The sequence below is a fragment of the Rhinatrema bivittatum genome, chromosome 9, assembly GCF_901001135.1.
Source record: "Rhinatrema bivittatum chromosome 9, aRhiBiv1.1, whole genome shotgun sequence".
NCBI lineage: Eukaryota > Metazoa > Chordata > Amphibia > Gymnophiona > Rhinatrematidae > Rhinatrema > Rhinatrema bivittatum.
This window is the reverse complement of record NC_042623.1, coordinates 134,491,826-134,515,417: the sequence shown is the minus strand read 5'-3', so window position 1 is coordinate 134,515,417 and position 23,592 is coordinate 134,491,826. Positions and strand designations below refer to the sequence as shown.

General features: G+C 40.7%; 1 protein-coding gene across 9 annotated transcripts in view; it reads left to right on the top strand.

Moving 5' to 3' along the window:
• RHBDD1 (rhomboid domain containing 1) overlaps nucleotides 1-22,691 on the top strand; it is a 278,394-nt gene extending 255,703 nt beyond the window's left edge. For 8 of the 9 annotated variants that reach the window (XM_029615059.1, XM_029615052.1, XM_029615057.1 and 5 more), the window contains one exon: nucleotides 22,073-22,691. In XM_029615059.1, the coding sequence (XP_029470919.1) occupies nucleotides 22,073-22,188 (116 nt within the window). In that variant the 3' untranslated portion in view covers nucleotides 22,189-22,691. Of the gene's footprint in view, nucleotides 1-14,934; nucleotides 15,039-22,072 lie in introns of those variants that run through there. The other variant, XM_029615056.1, reaches the window with a different exon arrangement.
• Nucleotides 22,692-23,592: the final 901 nt, after the last annotated feature.

Below are 23,592 nucleotides of genomic sequence, written 5' to 3'. Positions count from 1 at the left end.
AAGGGTCCATCAAGCCCAGCATCCTGTTTCCAACAGTGGCCAATCCAGGCCATAAGAACCTGACAAGTACCCAAAAACTAAGTCTATTCCATGTTACCATTGCTAATGGCAGTGGCTATTCTCTAAGTGAACTTAATAGCAGGTAATGGACTTCTCCTCCAAGAACTTATCCAATCCTTTTTTAAACACAGCTATACCAACTGCACTAGCCACATCCTCTGGCAACAAATTCCAGAGTTTAATTGTGCGTTGAGTAAAAAATAAGGTACAGAGAAGGGAGACCAAAATGATAAAGGGAATGGAACAGCTCCCCTATGAGGAAAGACTAAAGAAGTTAGGACTTTTCAGCTTGGAGAAGAGACAGCTGATGGGAGATATGATAGAGGTGTTTAAAATCATGAGAGGTCTAGAATGGGTTAATATGAATCAGTTATTTACTCTTTCGGATAATAGAAAGACTAGGGGGCACTCCATGAAATTAGCATGTGGCACATTTAAAACTAATCGTAGAAAGTTCTTTTTCACTCAATGCACAATTAAACTCTGGAATTTGTTGCCAGAGGATATGGTTAGTGCAGTTAGTGTAGCTGTGTTTAAAAAAGGATTGGATAAGTTCTTGGAGGAGAAGTCCATTAACTGCTATTAATCAAGTTTACTTAGGGAATAGCCACTGCTATTAATTGCATCAGTAGCATGGGAGCTTCTTGGTGTTTGGGTAATTGCCAGGTTCTTGTGGCCTGGATTGGCCTCTGTTGGAAACAGGATGCTGGGCTTGATGGACCCTTGGTCTGACCCAGCATGGCAATTTCTTATGTTCTAACTATAGGAAATGTCAGCATATAACCACTTGGTCTGCCTAGAAGTCCTAATCATAATGGAAGGCTGAGCCAATCCCAGTTTTACCCTATTGCTGAGGTTTCAAACTATGGCCCGTAGACTGAATCCTGCCCCTTCAGCTGTTTTTAGTGACTCATCTTGCTTTTACTTCTCATGGCCAGATCTGGCCCACAGAAGAAATTGTGTTTTATGTTTGTTTGTTTTTGGTGGGGGGGGAGGGTTTGAGAGAAAGCTGCTGGCAGGGAGGCCAGGGTCTGCCAGCGAGGAAAGAAGCCCCACTGCCGCTGCTGGACACATTCTTGAGAGCTGCTGGCCGGGAGGCCAGGCCCCCAGCAAGAGTAGATTTGCTGCTACCTCCAGACTTCCCATAAGAGACAGCTGCTGGCAGGGAGGCCAGGCCCCATTAGCGAGGAAAGACTTACTGCTGCCTCTGGACCACCAGTGAAAGACAGGGGCGCCAGGCCCTGTCGGCAAAAGAAGTCCCACTACCACCTCCACCACCTGAACCCCTTGTGAGAAAGAGCCAGTGGCGGAGAGGCCAGACCCTACCAGCAAAGGAAGATCCACTGCTGCCTCCAGACAGACAGCCTCCGTGAAAGACAGCTGCTAGTGGGAGGCCAGTCCCTGCCAGCAAAAAAAGAGCTGGATGGGCTGCAAGATGAGAAAGGGAGTGAGGAAAGGGAGGAATGAGAGAAGAAAATGACTTAATGAAAGGGGTGAGAATCGAGGAGAAGGGGATAAGAGGGAGAAGAATGTGGTGAGGGGAATGGAGATGAGGGGTGAGTGTAGGATGGATATGAATGTGCGAGATTAGTAAAAGGAGAAGAGGGAGTGAGAGGAAAGTAGGGTTAGGTATGAATGAGAGGGGTGAGTGAATGAAGGGGGGAGGGGGAGATAGGGAAGGGGGTGGAGGAAAGAAGCTTAGAGGATGCAAGTGAATGGAGGAGAGAAGGGTAGGGGTGGGAGGAGAGGGTACACCACACACAAGCACACACATACCCTACTTCAGGGGAAAGATGCAGAGGATGGGGAAGAGAGGGAGCAGGGTTCCTGGGGTTGTGGCAGGGATGCTAACTTCCGAGAAATCTAGAAATATAACTGGCATTATCCCTCACAGCCTGGGAACCCTGTCCCTACCTTTCCCAGCATTTCAAATCACCAAATGTCTTATGTGGGCCTAACCTTGAAAAGTTTAGGGACTTCTACCCTATTGCATGTATGAACTTGTCCTGCCTTTCTTAGAGAAATGGAAACCGGAAGCCCCTAGACACAGTGGAATAAAACCGGGACTAGTTTAGCCTGGTCTTTCTAACATGGAGCTTGCTGAAAACCCTCTTCGTGAGTTACACACATCTCTGGGAATTCAGTGTGACTCGTACATGACAGAAATTTTAAAACAGCATATAATCAAGTGGAGCTAATGCTTAAGGGCTAAGGTCTTGTTCAGACTCAATTTGCTCTCAGTATGGGTCACATATTGACAAAGGTAGAGCATTTCTGGTATTTTTTTTATGGCTCCTATGAATTGGGTAGTATGACATTGTAAAAGATATTTCCATTTTAAAAGGCTGCTTGCTGCATTACTACATGGGCCATTATTCAAATATATACAGTGAGGGCTGCTAGATCAGTAAGAGATTACCTTCAAATAATCTGAAGATGAGAAATATTTCAACTTTTATCCCATCTTTCCAACTCATCCTCTGACCTGAAATCATGAAAGAAATCTGCAGTTACATTAGGGCCATTGTTATGCAAATTAAAAGCCTTTGAGAACATCTGAGGCATATTGATTGTGGGCCTCTTTTTACACCTTAGTGCTTTTTGCTTTTTTGGCCCCTTAACACTGACTCGTGTTCACATTGTGATGCAGAGTTCTAGAAACCACGTTGGTTCCAGAAAAAATTGGATTCTTTGCTGAGTGTGATGCATCCTATTGTGCCAGTATATGAATTATCCAAGGATAGTGATGTACATAGTTTTCAAGGTCTCTCAGGTCACTTCTTGAAGTGTCGTGCAATTTTATTACTGGTGTGTGCCTTCTATGTCATGTAATGAAACTACACCCAAATATTAGAAAATAAATATGAGCTTTTCTTTTCCAAAATACAGCACAAATGTAAAAAGAACCTCTCTGTTACGAACAGGTCTGTGGTAATTTTTAAAATAAAACATTTTTCTTTATTTCCATGTTCTGTTTTGAGGCTTTCTGATGTTTTCCCAAGCCCTAAACCAGACCATTTTTTAACCCTATCTATTGCCATCTCTAATCCAACATTCATGTAGTATATGTGATGGAGGAAAAGTAACTATGTAGCTGGTCAGTGCCCTAGGGGGATGCTCCAGGACCTACTGGACCACCAGGGCTTATCTAAAGGGCCAGAAGGGGGTTGGGGGTGGCTAAGGTGTAGGAAAATAGGGCCAGGGATTTTTTTCCCCCCCCAAAGGGGGATGGGTTTGAAAGGTAACTGGTGGTGGGATCTGTACCAGATTCTCTGCACTTTTATTTTAAAAAAAAGTATATTTTGGCCACCTCAAGAGGCAGCAGTAGGGGCTGGAGGAACAAAGGGTCTGAGACCATCTGACTTTTTACTCTCTTTTTTGAAGAATGCTCGGACCCTTTAAATAATGGTGGCCAGTTGGGGCATCTAAGCTATGGTATTTTTCACAGGATTAACTAGCCGAAATACCGAGTATCATAGCTTAGTCTATCTCTTGATAATTTTCACTCCAGGAAAAATACCACGACTTAGAAAATAGTCCCCTTAGATTGTAAACTCTCTCTGGGGCAGGGAACCTACTTACTGTTCCTGAATTGTAACTCGTCTTGAACTTAGGTTTGGAAAGGTGAGTAATAAAATCCAAATCCTTAAATTCGCCAGAAAGAAAAGTTTTGCCTGTTCAAACACCTTTAAGGTGAGTTTTAAAAGCCCACTGCGTGCCGAAATTAGGGAATGCGCGAATATGTCGTGTCACTGTGCACCGAGCGGATTTTAAAAGCTGCCCAGATACGCACATACTTGCAGCATGCACAAGTGAAAGGTTCAAAAAAGGGGTGTGGTCTGGGTGGGGCATGAGCGTTCCTGGATTTAAATTTGAAATTTGCACGTATGGGTCCCCGGCCGTGTAACTTTACTTCTGCTATGGATGACGAGTAACTTATAAAACTAAAAAATTTACACAGATCACTCGGGTTTTAAGGGTTGGATCTAACAGGGGGGAAGGAAGGGTATTAAACTAGAGGGGTTTGGAAGTCCTATCTCTTAACTTGGCGAACTGGGAACAAACTGGGAAAACTGGCACTCTGCACACGTGTCACTTACAAGGTAGAAGCGGCATTTGTGCACACAGACACGCGTTCATGTAAAATTACGTGCACATGTGCATGCAGTTTGGCTATTTTATAACATGCGTGCATATACGCACATATGTTATAAAATGGCCGCATCACTGACATGGGCCATTGAGCATGTGCGTCTACACAATGGTTTAAAAGTTACCGTCTTTGTATATTCCTGAAATGAAAGCAACAGATTCTAAATTATTTTTCAATAAAAGGCATCACATAGCATGTTTTGTTCAGTTTTTATAGCTGTATAGTTAGTTTGGTTCACAGAAGATGGACAGTGATCTCAGCTGTCTATGAATTACCCATGTTTGGACTGTAGTTTTCTGTGTGGATTCAGAAGGTGAAAGAATTTGTCACTTCTTACATTAATTATGTTTGGTACATTAAAATAATAGGCCCTCTTCTGTATGACTCTGAAGTGTAAATAAAATAAATTTGGTCCTGAGCTTTGATGGCAATCTGAGCAAATCAGCGCCTATCAATTTGAATTTTAATAAATCTTCATACCTAGTAGTAATAAACTTTTATAATATAACTGAATGTAGATCATGTTTACTGAGACCGCCAGAACTATAATCACTCTCAATAACCATTTCTTAAAAATACCTTGAGTCTCTTTCCTTCGCATTACGATGAATGACCCTCTTATAAATGCTTTGATATTGCTAATATTAACTGCCTTCTTTGACAAGAATAATCAATTAATTAGAACATTTATATAATTTGACAATTTATTTTCTACAAAGCAAATGTTGGGAGGAATACTGGCCCATACAACAAACAGTTGGACAACATACAAGACAATAGAATAGGGGTAACCAGTTCTGCTTCTTCAGAGCCACAAACATGCCAGGTTTTGAGGATATCCACAATGAATATGCATGAGATAAGATTTGCAAGCACTGCCACCGTGCAATAGAAGATGATTTGGGAGCGGATTAGTTGTAAAATATAGTATAGTGAGTAAGGCTTATTTGATCTCAACCCCTTATTTGTGGTAATAATATTTTTGTGGAGTCAGTTTCTCACTGAAAAAAATATATATATGTTTATGTGAATAAGGTAAACACTCATGATATATCAAAAAAATTCCCTAAACAAAAACTGTTAATTAAAAACATGTTTTTTTTATTTCATTTCTTAGCATCCAGTCAGATGAATCCAGAACAAGTGGGTTATGCACCTCTACCAGCATATAGAGATGGAGCAAACTGACGTCACAGTATATATATACCCATGCAGTGACATCAGCCTGCCAGTATTCTCTGTCTCCAGCAGATGGTGGACATGCATCTCCCTTCTGGGGATTGCTTCATTTTGGAAAAAAAGGAGAATTAAGGATATTACATTCGCTCCCTCCCCAAATTGAGAATTCCTGAGGTGATTTCCATGGTCCCTCAGATGAGTGCTTTGGTCCGGTAGCTGGTTTTTCAGCTGGCGTGGACTCAGCTGCTCAAACAGCTGAAAGGCAGCAGGTGCAGGAAGTCAAGCACGGTGGTGATGGCATATGCCCTTTCCCCCCGCTGCCAGAGATCCTTTCTGTGCTCAGCCAGGTGTTTATATATATAAACATTTATACAGATACATAAAATTAGGCTTTTGTAGTGTAGGACTTCCTCCCTCCGGTCCCCATGCTCAGCTTGCCTATCTGACGTTTGTCCCGCTCCTTGGGATGTCGAGGGACGTAGACAGCCTGGCGGGTTGAACAGCCTCTGTAGGCTAGGCCCAGCTTTGAGGCTTTTTCGTTGTGTGCTGCATGGTAGGCTGCAACGGCGTTTCACGTGCTCTAAGGCTGCCCTCTACAGGCTTGTCAGTTTGGCGTGTACATCTAACTGTGCGTTCAGGTTGTGTGTCCAGTTTTTGGGCATTTAGTCTGGCCTTGTATTCGGTGCGTCTAAGTTAAGCGGCGCCTTCAGTGGCTGCACGCTTACCTGTACGCACAAGTTTTATCGTGCACTTAACTTATTGCTGCGCTTGTTTTTGGCACGCCTAGGCATTTGGACGCCTAGGCTTTTTCGACATAAAAAACAAAAAGCTAGACGCACGCCTCCGGCCACTGCTCAAGTGCTCTGACGGCCATAATGGCACCTATGCCTAAGAAATCTAAGTGCCTTTCTGTTTGCACTGCCTGTCATATTCGAGCATCTCAACCAGGAGTGCCCATTCACTTGGGTCAGTGCTGTTTGGAGGCTCAGGGAGAATTATCCTCCTCTGATTTCACTAAGCCTGGTTCTTCCCAGCCAGATATGGGCTTAGGTCAAGATGGCTAAGGTGGGGTTCCTGAATTTGGAATTCCCCTAACTGATTCCTTAGCAGGGAATGTTTGCTCAGTGAGTACACCTCAACTGCCTCCGAAATCGGATGGTCCTACTTCTCCATGGGTAGCAGGTATTTGAGAAATGTTTCTGAAGTGGGAGAAGCTTTGAGGGGCCATTTGATCAAGAAGAGCCTTTTCAGGCATTTGGGAAGTCAAAGTTTTCCCTGATAATGTCTTCAAGCTGCACGGAGTTAATTTTGAACTTGGGAACTGCCCAAAGAATATCTGATTTCTGCTATCTCCTTGTTTATGAAAAAATGAATATTGTGGTTTTTTCTGCAGTTTTGAACCTGTGGACTTAATTTTTATCTTTATTTATTTATTTATTTAGCTATTTTCTATACCGGCTTTCACGACCAGGGGTCACATCAAACCGGTTTACATTGAACAGTTTGTGCATTAAAACATAGAACTGGAACAACTAACTGGTGCAGAAAATACAGTTACAATGAACAAGGAATTATACAACTGGGAGAGTGGGAAGAAGAAGAAGAAGAGAGTATAACAATTAATAAAAATGCATTTACAATGGATCTTTACAAAATATGTAACTTAAAGACCCAAATATGTAACTTTACAAAATATGTAACTTAAAGACCCAAAATATGTAACTTAAAGACCCAAATATGTAACTTAAAGACCCAAAATATGTAACTTAAAGACCCATTATGTAACTTAAAGACCCAAATATGTAACTTAAAGACCCAAAATATGTAACTTAAAGACCCATTATGTAACTTAAAGACCCAAAATATGTAACTTAAAGACCCAAAATATGTAACTTAAAGACCCATTATGTAACTTAAAGACCCAAAATATGTAACTTAAAGACCCAAATATGTAACTTAAAGACCCAAAATATGTAACTTAAAGACCCAAATATGTAACTTAAAGACCCAAAATATGTAACTTAAAGACCCATTATGTAACTTAAAGACCCAAAATATGTAACTTAAAGACCCAAAATATGTAACTTAAAGACCCAAATATGTAACTTAAAGACCCAAAATATGTAACTTAAAGACCCAAATATGTAACTTAAAGACCCAAAATATGTAACTTAAAGACCCATTATGTAACTTAAAGACCCAAAATATGTAACTTAAAGACCCAAATATGTAACTTAAAGACCCAAAATATGTAACTTAAAGACCCAAATATGTAACTTAAAGACCCATTATGTAACTTAAAGACCCAAAATATGTAACTTAAAGACCCAAATATGTAACTTAAAGACCCAAAATATGTAACTTAAAGACCCATTATGTAACTTAAAGACCCAAAATATGTAACTTAAAGACCCAAAATATGTAACTTAAAGACCCAAATATGTAACTTAAAGACCCAAAATATGTAACTTAAAGACCCAAAATATGTAACTTAAAGACCCATTTTTTTTGTTTGGAACACATAAGAACATAAGAACCATTCTTTGGCATGGACTTTAAAACCTCTTATAATGGTCCTACAGGTGTATCCCTGCCCCCCACCAGTGCCGAGTGGATCCGTGCTCTGTAGGACTGGGTAGCTTGGCCCTCCTTCTCTAAAGGAGTTTACACATAGAATGTGATAGATGCTGTGAAATACAAACTGGCCAGACAACAAGCAACCCCTAACATTCAGTGCAGCAGATTCTGTAGCATCCATCTGTTTCAAAATCACCCTACTTCTGCTTACTATATGGAAAGCTTTGTTGACTGGGTCTTGCCCTGCTTTCCTGACGTGCACCCACCATAGGTATCTGGTGCCATCTACTGGAAAATAGGCAGCAGAGCTCACCCAGTGCTCAGAACGCTTCATGTACATGTATCTTTAGCCAGTAAAGTCCTTCCCGTATATGCATCTGGGAAAAATCTTTACTAAATGGGAATCCAAAGGCAGGCATCATTAGAAAATGTGCAGGAAAACAACTCGAACCACTTACTGGAAATTCAAATCCAATCACTCTCCAGTCATTTAGTTTACAGGGCTTTTTTCACCCATTTTTACTGGGTTTCAGTAGGACATCTGTATCTTTATTAAGCTAGTAGGGCTTAATTCTGACCCTCCAGGCCTCAAATGGGGCAGATTTTCTGAATATATGTTTCATGAATATTCAGTCAATATATTTGCATTTGTCTGGATCTGAGGACATGCTAATTTGCATATTATGGGGTAATTTTCAAAAGGATTTACACAAGTAAAAGTTGCATATATCGTAACAATTTTCAAAAGTCTATTTATGCAAGTAAAGTGCACTTACACATATAAAACTTATTGACAATTCAATAACATATTGCAGCAATTTTCAAAAGCACAGTTATACACTTAAAGGTGAATTTCCAAAAGTTGCAAATGTAAATATCAGCATATATATGTGTGTGTAAAATAGTATATATGTTGTTTTATAAACCTCAGACTACATGCGTAAGGGTCCACAAGTAAATTGCGCATGTAAAAAAAAAAAGGGGGAGCCAGGCCAGGGATGTTCCAGCGTGGGGCAAAAATTTACACATATAAGTTGCTATTTTATAAGTAATTTACGGATATAAATTTGACAGCTTACTTGCATATATTTACACCTGTTCTCTCAGGCTGATCCAGTAAATGTGCGCAGAAAATGGGCACTCAGTGTTGAATGCCCATTCTCTTAATGTGCACCCAGCCACCTCTCCTGGGCGAGATCAAATATTTAAATGAGGGGGTACGCTAAAAAGGAGGCGCTGGGGACAAATGTGCAAACCCAGCACCTCCTCGGCATTGGGCGCACAGGAGAGGTGGCTGTCAAGAGGGTTGGGAAAATGGACGCTTAATCTACGAGCGTCCGTTTTCTCCCATTACTGGCATAGACATACAGAGATACATGGCCTGAACCATGTATCGTGTGTGTGTATTGGACGTCCAGAATTTTTTTTTTAAATAAATACAGCTATATTTGGTTTCGCCTACTTAGTATCGTTATGCCCTGGCCTGGCGTAAAATTTGCAGCATTGAAAGGGTGCATTAGCCGCGCGGAAAATTTATTGGATTGTGGGGATTAGCTAATAGCCTCATCTACATGAATTTCCTTGTGATGAGTGCTATTAGCTATGCAGTGATTTTGGGCACGCTAATCCCCATATTGGATCAGGAGTTATGGACACACGTCATATCACTTGTTAAGCCATGCGCAGTGGCTAGCACATGTTATTGGATCGGCCTGTTTATCTGGAGGAAGTGTTCGTAAACATCTTAAAAGTGAAATACTGACTGGGTGGGGAGAGCTGGGGCTGAAAAACCAGGAGTGTCTCGATCTGCAGATTGGATGGGCGAACTGGTAGACTAATTGGTAAAACTAGTAATTTCATTGCCTCGCGTATGTTAGAAAATCTCCCCACTTCCACACATAAAACCCAACTTACAGGTAGTAAATGCATATAAATTAAATGGATAAAATCTCCATGCATATGTTTTTAAATTTAGAGGTAAAAATACATAAGTGTAGTAGTTACATGCAACTTATCCAGATACATTCAATTTATCTGGCTAAGTATGAGCTTTGCCACTATATGGATAAATCTTGAAAGCAGCATTTATCCAAATAAATTTCAACTTATCTGGCTAAGTAGCGGCACTTATCCAGACAAATTCTGACTTACCTGGCTTAGTAGCAGCAAAGCTGCTACTTAGCTTGATAAGTTTTAAATAGTGCTACTTATCCAGCTAAGTCAGATGGACAAATAAGTCTCAAATAGTGCTACTTATCTGGATAATTAGCACTATTTAAGATTATCCGGCTTTCTGACTTAGCTGGATAAGTAGCACTAATTAAGACTTATTATTATTTATTATTATTTTTAATTTTTATATACCGAGGTTCTTATAGAGACTATAAATCACTCCGGTTTACATATAACGATAAACTGCCCAACATAGATAAGGGGGCTTTACATAGAACAGTGGTACATATAGAACATTATAACTGGATGACAATTTAACATAATGATAATAAATAATATAGAATAGTTTTACTGGTAATTAATAAAATTATGTAATATAAACTATATAATTTAAATATTTAACTTGGATATAGTGACATATTAACCATGCCAAATATAAATAATAAGATAAAATGAATTTTGAACTTAGAAATTGTAGTCCAGTTGCGGAAGAAAATATAAATAAGATTAATTTTTAGAACTCAAAGATTCTGGTTAAGAAGCAGCTTTGCTGGTCTGAACCTGACCACCTCCTCTCTTCCATGCAAATTCCAAACAGCCTGGCACCCCCCTCCTCAAAGCAGCCACATCTTTGTTTTTACAAAAATTACAGGGTTGGGGGTCATGGCAATTGCCTCCATTCTCCCACCCCCTGTTCCTGGTTCCTGGCTTTTTAAAAAATATTTTGTCTCTCCAGGCCCCTGCCCCCATGAGAACAGAAGAACCAACTATAAGTCTGCAGTTATTAAGAGAGAGAGCGATAGCCATACAAGAGAACAGTCAGTTGGTTGAGCGCCACCTCATGTGGCCAGACACATCGTTGTCTGAAATCTTGGATATACCAGTGACTCCTGCCATCTGTATGGGTGGCAGATTTCCAAGTGAGGCTGTAGCCAGTGGTGGGCCTGTGGACGACAGCATTGTTCCACAGATACAAGCACCATCCTCTTCCACGGATGTAATGGTGAACCAGGTGTGGCAGAACTGATCGCGAGGCAGGAACTCCTAGAGTCCAGTGTGATGTCCAGATGGAGGGCTATACATACAGAGATGGCGCGCATGTGAAAGGAAATACGATAGATGCATAGAAAGGCCAGAATGTCAGCGAGGGAAAGCACAGCTACAGCCAATATGATGTCAGATTGTATTCGCACTTTATCTGAAGAAATTGCTGGGGTCCTTCATGGCTTTGTCTCCACTTTGCAGGATGTAAATCAGACCCTGAACTATCTGACTGGGCTTGTGTTTCCCCAGGAGGCAAGGACATCCTCATGCCAACAAATGCCAACAAAACTGAAATGCTCATTCTCTCCCAAGATCCCCTCACTATCTCTTCAAGCTCCTCTCATCCAAACTCAATTAGCAAGTTCTCACCAGACGTCAGGGATCTTGGAGCCTGGCTAGACAACAATCTAAACCTAAAAAAGTTTGTAAACAATACCGCAAAGGACTGCTTTTACAAACTGCAAGTCCTCAGAAAGCTAAAACCCCTCCTTCACTTCTCTGACTTCCGGCTAGTACTTCAATCCATCATACTATCTAAGCTCGATTATTGCAACTCCCTCCTTTTCGGTCTACCCTCAAATACCATCAAACCCTTACAAATGGTTCAAAACGCCGCTGCCAGAATACTTACAAACTCTAATAAAAGAGATCACATCACTCCAATCCTTCGTAACCTACATTGGCTTCCTATCAACCACAGGATCCTCTATAACAGTGATGGCTAACCTATGACACGCGTGTCAGAGGTGACACGCCGAGTCGTTTTGGCTGACACGCGCAGCGTTTCAAGGACTATCAGGAAATTTATTTTTTTTTTATCTGCTGCGCCGAGCCTTTTCTTTTTCAGCTGCGCCAACCCTTTAAAATGTGTTTTTTAGTTTCCCCCTACCCTCCACCAATGCCCCCGGGTGCAGGGAAGCTCATGCGTCGCAGCGATGAGGCTCAAGACAAAGATCGCGTTCAAACACGCTGATTCTCTTCCTCCTTCCTGCCTGTGCGGCCCCGGAAGTAAACGTTGCCGGAGCCGCGTGGGCAGGAAGGAGGAAGAGAATCAGCGCGTGCAGAAGAGGAGGAGCCGCCGCGGGTCGCTGCGAATCCCAAGTCGCAGCGGCCCAAGAAGAGGAAGAGGCCTGGTAGCAGGGCTGCCGCGGCTCGAGAAGATCAGGGCCGCTGCAGAGCCCAACCTGCGGCGACCCGCGAAGAGGAGGCCCAGAGGTGAGAGAGAGGCTGAGGGCCCGTAGAGTGTGCATGTGTGCGTGTTTGAGATGAGCTGAGAGACTGTGTGTGGGAGTGAAGACCTGAATGTTTGCAGAGACAGCATGTGAGAGCCTCTGTGTGTGTGTGTGTGTGAGAGAGAGAGAGCTTGTGCCAGTGAGAGCCTGTGTGTATGAATGATTGTATGAGAGAGCATGTGCCAGTGAGAGCCTGTGTGTATGAATGATTGTATGAGAGAGAGCATGTGCCAGTGAGAGCCTGTGTGTATGAATGATTGTATGAGAGAGAGCATGTGCCAGTGAGAGCCTGTGTGTATGAATGATTGTATGAGAGAGAGCATGTGCCAGTGAGAGCCTGTGTGTATGAATGATTGTATGAGAGAGAGCATGTGCCAGTGAAAGCCTGTGTGTGTGAGAAAGAGAAATGCATGTGAGAATGAGAACCTGACTGTGTGTTTGAGGGAAGAAGATGGAGAAAAAAGAAACAGAAAAAAAGACAATATAAAAGGAATTGGCAAAAAAATAAGAAAGGGAAGGTGAAAAAAAAGCCTGTGACCAACCAATTAGAAAACTAAGATCAGACAGCAAAGGCAAAAAAAAAAAATTACTTTTTAGTGATTGGCACATGTAATCTTTGGGAATGTGCAAGAATAGCACTTTCTCTACGGATCGAGATCAGCATGGAGAAAGTGGAAGCCCACGGGGCCTGCACAGAGGAGGCAGCAGAATGGACTTCAGTGTCAGTAGCAGCAAACGGCACCTCCGCAATAGCCACGCGGCATCAGTGACAGTGGCAGCAGAGGAATGAGAGAGGTTCTGAGGTTGCTGGCAAAAGAAAGCGAGGGGGGGTCTGCCTTTAGTGTGTGAATGTGAATGAATGGGACTCTGCCTGGGGGTGTATGTGTGTGAATGCATGGGTGCCTGCCTGGGGGTCTGTGTGTGTGAGAATGAATGTGTGCATGCCTGGGAGATGGGGAGGGAGTGTTGTGAACATGAATGGGAGCCAATAAAAAATCAACTGACAGATGAAGTTTGTAACGCTTGCTTGGACTTGAAGTGTACGAAATACCAACCTTCAATTGAAGATTTAGCCAATGAAATTCAGCAACAAAAAAGTCACTAAGCAGGTAAGGTAAAGAATTATTTGTTTTTGCTTTATTAATGAATACAGTATATATATTAAAATTATAACTTTGTTATTGATTAGAGCTACAAATATCACAAAATTATGGATTTTTCTAGAAGTGACACACCACCCGAGTTATGCTCGGTTTTTTTATGAATTTTGACACACTGAGCTCAAAAGGTTGGCCATCACTGCTCTATAAAGTGCTCACAATTATTCACAAAGCAACATACAATCTTGCTCCGATCAAGTTAAGCACCCAACTCCAACCTCATACTTCATCCAGACCAATTAGAAGCGCTTACAAGGGCACATTGCAAGCCCCACAGGTAAAATCATCACTGAGCAAAAGAGCACTATCTTCAGGAGGACCCCACCAATGGAATGCGCTCCCCCCAGATCTAAGACTAGAACCAAGTCATCAGGAGTTCAAAAAAAAGCTAAAAACATGGCTCTTCCGTCAAGCCTTCCCAGACATCTAATGCTACCTAATCAAGTCTTTTAACCCTAATCATGAGTTATCTCACTGTTTTTCCTATTAGGATTTTTTCAACTGTACCTTAATTTTTGAGCTCTTTCATCTTTTGTATTTATACTGTACTCACACTTCATTTACTCTATCTCTTTTATATTTATTTTCTATATAATATTTAGTACCATAGTACTATGTTTAATTGGTTAACTATTCTATTTGTTCCATCATTATTGTTGTTGTTCTATTGTTACCTGTTTTATTGTTCATCTGTTCTATGTAAAGCCCACTACTCTTTTTGGGCATTTAAAAGTTGTATGTGAACCGGATTGATTTGTAGTTCCTACAAGAACTTCGGTCTATAAAAATTAAAAATAAATAAATAAATAAATTAGAAGTGTCAGAGCACAGCAGTCCCCCATGCAGAGGCAGATCACAGAATCTCGAAGCAAGTTCCCATCATGACTTTTTCTGGACCCGACCCTATACTGCACCATTGACTCCATCTGGACACATTGTAACCCTGGGCTGGACCACCAATGACTATCCTATAGTCAATTTCCAAGCCAGACCACCAATGACTTTCTTTCAGTTTTCTTCTGTGACTAATTACTAGCACGTAGCTGTTCATCAGATTTCCTGGGCACGCTCTCTCTTGAGAACAGGAAACCATCAGCAGTCTGTTGCCATACTGGAGCACCAATGACAGTCCCTTAACCCTATATAGCCAATGCTGGACCACCAATGACAGCCTTCCAAAGACATCGGCTGTTATCTGCCATGCTGGATCACCAATGACTATCTCTGAACTCCACTGCACTGTCTTCTTAAGGCTGCATTGTAGGAGAGGCTTTATTTTCTAATGGTGCATCATCAGCGCTTGTTGCTGCAGTATGCGCAAATGGTGGATGCATTCCTACTCTTTCTTCCAGTGCAGATGCTGCTCCTTCCATTCAGATGTCTCGTCTCTACATAGATGCCTCTCCCACTCATCTCTGCCTTCGCAGGCCCCAACACCGATGCTAGTCTCTTCTCTTTATGTGAGTATTTACATCCCACAGCACCATTCTTTCTGGTTCCCCAGTGGGCTCTGGATGGATTCAGAATTTCTTTACCCATTTTTTTCTCTTCTCCCTTTCTTTTGCAAGTGGATGCATCATCGTCGCTGAACATTGCAGTTTGCGGAAATGGTAGTTGCACTGTCTACTCTTCCTTCTGACACAGATGCTTCTCCCTCTCATCTCTGCCATCGCTTGACTTGCCACCCCACAACTTTCATCTCTTCTCTTCCCGTAATACTCCAGTCATGTACTCTTGCTGATTCCCTGGTGAGCTCAACAGCTTCAGACCTGCATGTATTCTTATTTTTTCCCCTTTTCCCTTTCTCTTTTGCAAGTGGGTGCAGCTTTGTCATCAGCACTCGTCACTGCAGTATGCAGAGATAGTGGTTCCCTCCCAGAAGGCTCATTGCCACTGTTTTAATTAGATGGTAGATTATCTACAACTTGTTCTTCAGAACGGGGATGCTTCGTCTGCCACGCCAGACTTTCAGCAGGGGTATGTCAGTTTATGGACCTGTTGATGGAATTTGTGGACTCTTGCTGCATATGCAACCTTGCGTTTTATGCAGTCTTTTAAGTCACTTCTAGATGTTTACCTGTAAAATTGCTTTTGAAGTCAAGTAAACAATCTGAAAATTTTACATGTCTTGGGTTTGTTTTTTTCTTTAGGGCTTATCAAAGGGTGGTCCTGGTCTGCATCCTTGGTCCAAGGATCCTGGACCTCTGTTTCACAGATATCACAGGCCCAGAGACGTACAGGCCAGGCTTTGGACCAGAGACTTTGACACCACTAAGGAAGTCTTTAGACCAAAGATGCTGGGCCTCTGTTGTACGGATATCAGAGGCCCAGCATCCTTGATCCAGAGATTTTCACAGTGGCGCTACTTAGCTGGATATGTCTGAAAAATGCTACATGTCTAAGTAGTGCTTTTTGGATTTATCTGGTAAGTGCCACTTCTTAGCCAGATAAATCGGCATTTTTTCGGATAAATCCAAATTTGCACAGCTCATTATTTTTATATGCACAAGTATTTGTGCGCACATATGTACTCATATTTTATAACATGCGCATATTGTTTTCGTGCAGGTTATAAAATACAATAGCAAGTATGTGCGCACAAAGTGAGCAGTTTTGAAAGTTATTCTCCCTGTGCACCACTGTATTAATCTATGTGCCTATTTAAGCTTAGAAATTCCACATACATCAAAAAATGAGCACTAGTTGAGCCCCAATCATTTAATACATACTTTTAAAGGAAATTGTTTAACCTCTTCCATCATAAAAAGTCTGTCATTATGATACCTTTAGTATTGGAATACATAAAGTAAAAGTAAAAATAGGAAAACCACTTTTGATTGGCATGGTCTCTGGCTCAGAATAGTTTTATTTATGTATTTATTTATCGAGTTTTATATAACGTCGTTCGGTTTCGCCATCACAACGGTTTACAAAGTTTCGATGTTTAACAGAGTGTTCAAAAATTCTTATGCTTGTTAACATAGTTATCTTAGTCGTTATAAACATGGTTTGGTTGTTAAATTGTACAGGTTAAGTTACATGCTTTGGATTGGTTCTGTATGTTAATATGGGCCCGTAGGGAGGAAAGTTGTAGCATGGAGTCATAGGGTGTTTCGGTAGGCTTTGGTGAACATCCAAGTTTTTAGTTCTTTTTTGAAGGTTTTTAAATTTTGTTGTGTTCTCAGTTCAGTTGGGAAGGGAGTTCCATAGTTCAGGGCTTCCTAGGGATATGGCTCTCTTCCGAGTTGAGGTAAGATTGTGACTATTAGGTGGAATTTTTAATAGACCTTTGTTAGCTGAACAGAGATTTCGGTTTAAACAAAGTGACAGAGTCAGGACTGTACCTGGCATATTCTCCCCACTATAATGTTTCTACAAGACATGTTCCTTCATTTTCCAGTGGTCCCCCAAATATAAATGAATAACTATTACACTGTTGCTTTCTTTCTCTTAACTTCAGAAACTGCTAAGAAATGTATAAACCAAAGCAGACAAGCTTCCTGGAGATGGCAGCATGCATGTTTCTGAAATGCTAGAGTGGCAAAGTGTGCTGGGATCCTGCATGGATAAAGAATTTGGAGCTCACAACAAGTTTAAGTCTGAGAATATCAAGCTACCACTTAGGAATGTAATAGGACTCCCAACTTACTGGGGCCAATGTAATAAGCCACGCTAAGCCATCTGCATGTTTTTACTCCGTTTTTTGTGGGACGTTTTGGCACTAGCCTTACTCATGTATGTAACTTAGGTTTTAGTGCTGAAAAAACGCACAAAACTCAGAGTAAAAACATGCAGTTGGCTTAGTGTGGGCGCCTGCAAATGCCATGTAAACTAAGAAATTAGCTATTCCCAGGCAATGCAGAGAGTCATGTTAGCAAGGAGATATTTTAATGCCTGTTTTTTAATGAGGGTTTTATAGCACCTGGGCAGGAGTAAAAGTTAAAGCACATGTCTGCTGGCCATTGCTGACATTTGTGTGGCAGTGTATAAGTGATTCTCTATAGTAATCATGGATTACATACACTTTTCTTTGATGCTTTGGGAGATTTTGCGGGTCAGCCAAAGAATAGCAGTGGCAGAAGCTTTATAGCGAGGGAAAGAGGAACAAAAAGAAAGAAGACAGTTTATTGCAGAAAAAGGGAGGAAGGCCCAAGAGGAGTAGATTGCTGAAGCCATTCGCAAAAGGGCATGCAAACAATAGATATTTCATCTGAGGATAGCACTACTGCGGTTGCTGGAAAGAGATGTGGTGCAGACATATATGGTAACATGGTGCAGACATATATGGTAACATGGAATAGACCTAGTTTTTGGGTATTTGCCAGGTTCTTATGGCCTAGATTGGCCACTGTTGGAAACAGGATGCTGGGCTTGATGGACCCTTGGTCTGACCCAGTATGGCATTTTCTTATGTTCTTACATATAGACTGAGCTCCAAGACAATTCTTTCTCTCTATGACTAAATCAACGATGATATAGATCCTCTAACAGCGTGAACATGCCTTACCTTTTTGTCGCCATGCGCTCATTCCAGAACACAGTGGCTGTGGTGACTAGTATGGACCAGTTAACGTTTTCAAGGCACTTCAGCCAGGTACTGAGAGCCTTGATGAAATAGGTCAGGCAATACATCATTTATCTGCAGTACCTTACAAAGTGGCAAGAAATGAAGCGTGTTTTCTTTGACATAGCTGGCATGCTGAATATGATGGGCATAATTGATTGCACCCATGTCGTTCTTACCCCCACATGAGAAAGAAATGACATAACATACATGGAAGCATTTCTACTCCCTGAATATACAAGCTGTCTGCAATGCGCACATGAACATCCTCAGTGCTGTCTTCAAGTTTACTGGAAGCAGCCATGACTCCTTAATCCTTGCGCAGTTGGTGCTGACCCAAAATTTCACTGAAGGGAAATATGATGAAAGCTGGTTGCTTTGTAAGTTTGAAATGTAAGTCAATACAAAGCACATACCTAAAAATTGCAACGTAAGCTCTCTGGGTGCCAGAAATAGATTAGTGCACATTTTGAGCTGCATGGTGCCAGAAGTGTATACTATTCTGCTATAGGATGAAGATTGGGGGGGGGGGGGGGGGGCTAAAGGTTTATCTAAAAATGTTTTACCTCTGGGGTGGGGGCAGAATAGTAAGCACTTTTTGGTACAGGGAGCCAAAGGACATAATAATCCACTACATATTTAAACTCCTGGGGTGGGTACGAAAAGCTGGAAATTTGCTTAACAGAAGTATGCACTTTGCTAAACAATGGTATTCACTTTCCAATTATTTTATTTGTATAGGAGATGCTGGTTATGGCTGCAAATCTCAGTGGGCAAACCCATAGAGTGACAAAGTGTATGACAATAAAGAGCAAAATCTCACTCAAGTAACAGTTTTGATACACAATAGTTCAAAAGAGCACTGTGTTGCATTCATCAAGACCTCATACATCGGCACTGAGACTGCATCATCTATGTTAGTGCCTTTTGACCTACAGATATGTGCCTAATGCTGTATAATCATTGTATTGTGATAGTCCATACTATCCAGGCCTTTATTTTTTTGAGTCATTTTTTTGTTGTAAATAAAATTTCAAATAGAAGGCATATTAAATAAAATGAAAGACCATTGCTTATCTCAGGTCTGAGAAATCAGGAATCGAGGAAAGACAGACTTCCAAAGACATTTATTTCATCAGAATCATAGATAGATGGAGCAAAGTTCAAACGAGTTATTCATCAGTTAATAACCAGACACTGAAGCTTTTCGAAATACCTTTTCTTCTTCAGAGGTTGATAAAAAGGTGAGCAAAGGGAATGTAAATGCCTGTCAGCTGTCAAACTTGTGAATCAATCCCTGATATAAAGTATGATAAATGAAAAGCACTAAACTGCTTAATATGAGACAATCTTGTGAACTAACATCATATTGAGTAATTGAAGCATTACTATAAAAACAGCATAATCAGCAGACCTTACAAGTTGCTGTAAAGACCTTACTTATTCTAGAGTGGACCACTCGATCCCAATGTTGTCTATGGAGCAGGACGCCACAATTAAGCGGCGCCATTTTTAAAGGGAGACCTAAACGCTGAACACCTGGCTGTCAGTCTGTATAAACTGGTTAAAGCCATTGTAACTAATTCTGTCTTTTCCAGCTTGTATTCATCCTTTTGCTTGAAATCCACACCAGCAATTGGCTTTAAGTTGGAGCCAAGTGTAGTAAAAGCTGCGATAATTAAGAATATTGAAGGTTTATTTATTTATTTATCTAATAGACATATATAATACAACAATTACAATTAAAAATAAAACATAACAAAGCAAAAAAAAAAAAAATCTAAAAGCCTTTTCATTTAATCTGAAATGTCACATCCCCGCTATTGCAGGAGTTAGGGAGGAAATGCTAGTAAGACAGGTGGGTTTTCAAACATATCCTGAGGAGGAGTAGCCTAGTGTTTAGAGCAGCAAGCTACAAACTGGGGAGACCAGGGTTCAAGTCCCACTGTTGCTCCTTGTGACCTTGGGTAAGTCATTTTACTCTCCATTGCCTTGGGTTCAAACTTACAGGGTCATTGGATACACTTTTTTTTTGGCTGCGTTGTCCCCACGATAGGACCGAAAATGCTTTTACCACATTTTGCAGAGAGAGACTCATATCACTGTTACCAGGTAACCTTTAAATTTGGGGTGAGGTGTCAGAGGTGAGGAATGCTTGGGGGGCAGCTTAAGATACACCATCACGTATACCAACAGCTCACGTGAAAATTGGGTGTCATTCAGAGCGCTGAGAGTTGAAAGAAAAGTAGATTTGTACACTGTACTTTCTGGTATAACGCAGCATGTGATAAAATAGCTGTGCGATGCGTTAACCAGAAAATTAGCTTAACCAAGCCCCTTTTTCTTATTCCTGGCATTAGGCCTGCAAGATTTATAGCAAAATGATAAATCTAGGAGTTAGATTACAAGCCCTCTAGGGATAGGGAAATAGCTACAGTACCTGAATGTAATCCGCTTTGAAGTGCCAAAAAGCGGAATATAAAAATTTAAAATAAATAAATTAAATAAATAATAGATCCTTCTCGGCCTTAAGAAAGTCAAGGAGCTCATTCTACAACTGAAAGCCAGCAATGGAGAACATTCGCTTACGGCATTGAGCCAGGTCAATAAATTTGACAGTAGGGATGACAAGCAAGCCTTTTAATGCAGAGCGTAAAGGGCGCGTAGACAGATAAGTGGCAGGCCTGGGTAAACTGTTGGGAGCAAGATAATTCACTGCTTTGAAAACTAGCATAAGAACTTTAAAATGTATACATCACTGTATGGGGAGCCAGTGAAGATGAGCTATAATTGGAGATATATGGGAATGAAGAGGCATTCCCAAAATCAGATGAGCAGCTGAATTTTGAATGGCTTGTTATATAGTCATTAATTCTTATTTCTAATGAAGTAAGAATTAATGACTATATAACAAGACGGACGTCAGATGGAGATAACATATACTTGATAGTACGTAACATACAAAGTTTGAAAAAACAGTGACGAAGAAGAAGCTGAGTTTGTGAACATAGAGAAAGAGCTGAATCTAACTGAATTCCTAAGTCCTGGGCTTCAAATTTAAATGGGATATTAACATCTTTAAAAGCCCAACTGGAAGGGAACCCTGAATTTCAAAGCTCAAGAGAAACACAATCTCAGTTTTAAGGTTCAACACAAGACAGCCATTCATTGATTTTTAAGAAACAATATTCCAGTTTACCACATGCTACAGTTATAGTGGACTTTGTAGGAAAGAAAAATTGCAGATCATTGGCATAGAGATTGAAAGAGATATCTAACTGTGAAAGAATATGACATAACAGAAGGAAGTAAATGTTAAATAAAGTAAGAGAAAGTGAAGAGCCTTGGAGAACACCCATCATTAAAGACCTAACAGAGGAAAATGAATTACCTAAGACCACTCTAAAAAATCGGTCAGTGAGAAAAGAAGAGAACCAGTGAAGGACAGTAGAGCAAACATCCAGAGATTCTGGATGATGCAGGAGAATGTGATGATTTAAAGTGTCAAAATCCAAAGATAAATCGATCAAAACTAGAAAATACTGCATACCCTTGTTAATCCCTTCCCTAATAGTGTTAAACATAGATAGTTTAGTGGGAGTAAATGTGTTTTTTACAGCTTATTTATAGATGGGCTATGAAATGCTGAGTCTTGTAATGTATGAACCCTCAACCTTCATGGAAATATCTAGTTGTTTATGTATGGTCTGTAAACATAATATTAAGGGCATCATTAGTAATATTTGCACTTTCTTTTAAAGCATTTTTGTATTCTTCCTTTCTCTCCACTGAAGATTTCCTCAGGTAGGTGCACAGAAGTTGATGAAGTCTACAAAGTTCACATTTCAGACTGCCTTTTGTTTAGATCTGCTTTGTGCCAAAGAGGACACACATGGTTGCTGCTGTTTACAATGTATGTTGCGTATTTCAGTTTCAGGAGCTCCTAGAAATGAGAGGCGGCCATATGGATTTTGGATCCCACCAGAGCAGCTGTCAGAGCAGGACGATATAAGAATTCGACGAATTAACAGATTTGACAGACAATGACATTACAAAGTGCCAAAAAACCTGTAAAGTGCCTTTTAGGGATATGCTGTCTTGGATTCAGCTTTCTTCTTTCACTCGGAACCTTCACATCTTCAAGCAAATCTATCTCAGCCACTTGAAATGCTTTAATCCCATCTTTCAGTATCTTGCAGACTGCTGCCAACTGCACTGAGCACCATGTTATTTTAGTTTTAAGTAGATCTGCTAGCATGGTTTCCCTCTATGAGCTTGTCACATCTGGTTTATCTGCTACATTTTGGAAAACTCTGCTTTTATTATCCTACCTGAAAATAATTTTGGATAGTTTTTTTCGCATACAAAGGGAAATAAGTTCAAAGAAACTTTTACTTACGATTATACTTTGATAAAGTGCATCTATTAGGACTGTCCAATAACTACAGATAAAAGCACTGACTATAAGAAAAAAAAAGTAAGTAAAAGTTTCTTTGAACTTATCACACTTGTGTACAAAAAAAGCTGTACATATATATATATATTTTACTGTCAGATTAATTCCTGCATTTTGCAAGTTAATTAAAAGAAATGGTTAATTGGATTCTTGGTCAAGTGTTTAAAATTTCTGCCACTTATCAATGCTCAGTACAGTATTTTATTAATAAAAGCTTAAACTGTGCTTTCTTGGTGTGCATCAGGTGCACACCAAGAAAGCATTGGAGGTGCTATATGGAAGAATGGTAATTACAAATTTTTATTTATTTGCATTTATTTCATACTAGCAAATTCCAAAAAAATAGATCGTTGCAGTCATGCCCTTACCTTGGTTTATCAGGCTTGTTCAGATTTCATTGCAGGCAGCAATATAAAATTCTTACTTTTTTTTCACAGATGTGTTGTATTATGTTTTCTAAAACCCTATTTTTATTAAAGAATGAAAACATAACAAAGAACTCAAACTTCTGTCATTTGCACAGTAAACAAGTGTAGGAATGCATGATAGCTTAAATTATACATGTTATCTTCTCTCTCCTCATACTCTTTTATACCCTCCCCACTCCTTCACATTCTCTCCCTTATTCTTTTACACCCTTTCAACTCATCCCCCACATTCTGCTTCCCATGTACACATTCTCATAACCTTTGCATTCCATTGTCCCATTCTTTGCCCCTTCAACTCCACAACACTCTCTCTCCCCACTCTTGCACCCTTCCCACTCCACCACACTCTCTCATGCCCAATTCCTCCACCAATTCCACTATACACCTTCCCCACTCTCTCACATCCTCCACTCCCACCGTGCCTTCTCCCAACTCTCTTGTAGTATCTCTATTCTACTCACTCATGCCCTTTCCTCACACACTCTTGTTTCACACTCTACTCTATTCCCCTCCCATGCTGTTTCTCTTCTCCTTGCACTGTTTTGCCCTTGTACTATCTCCCTCACC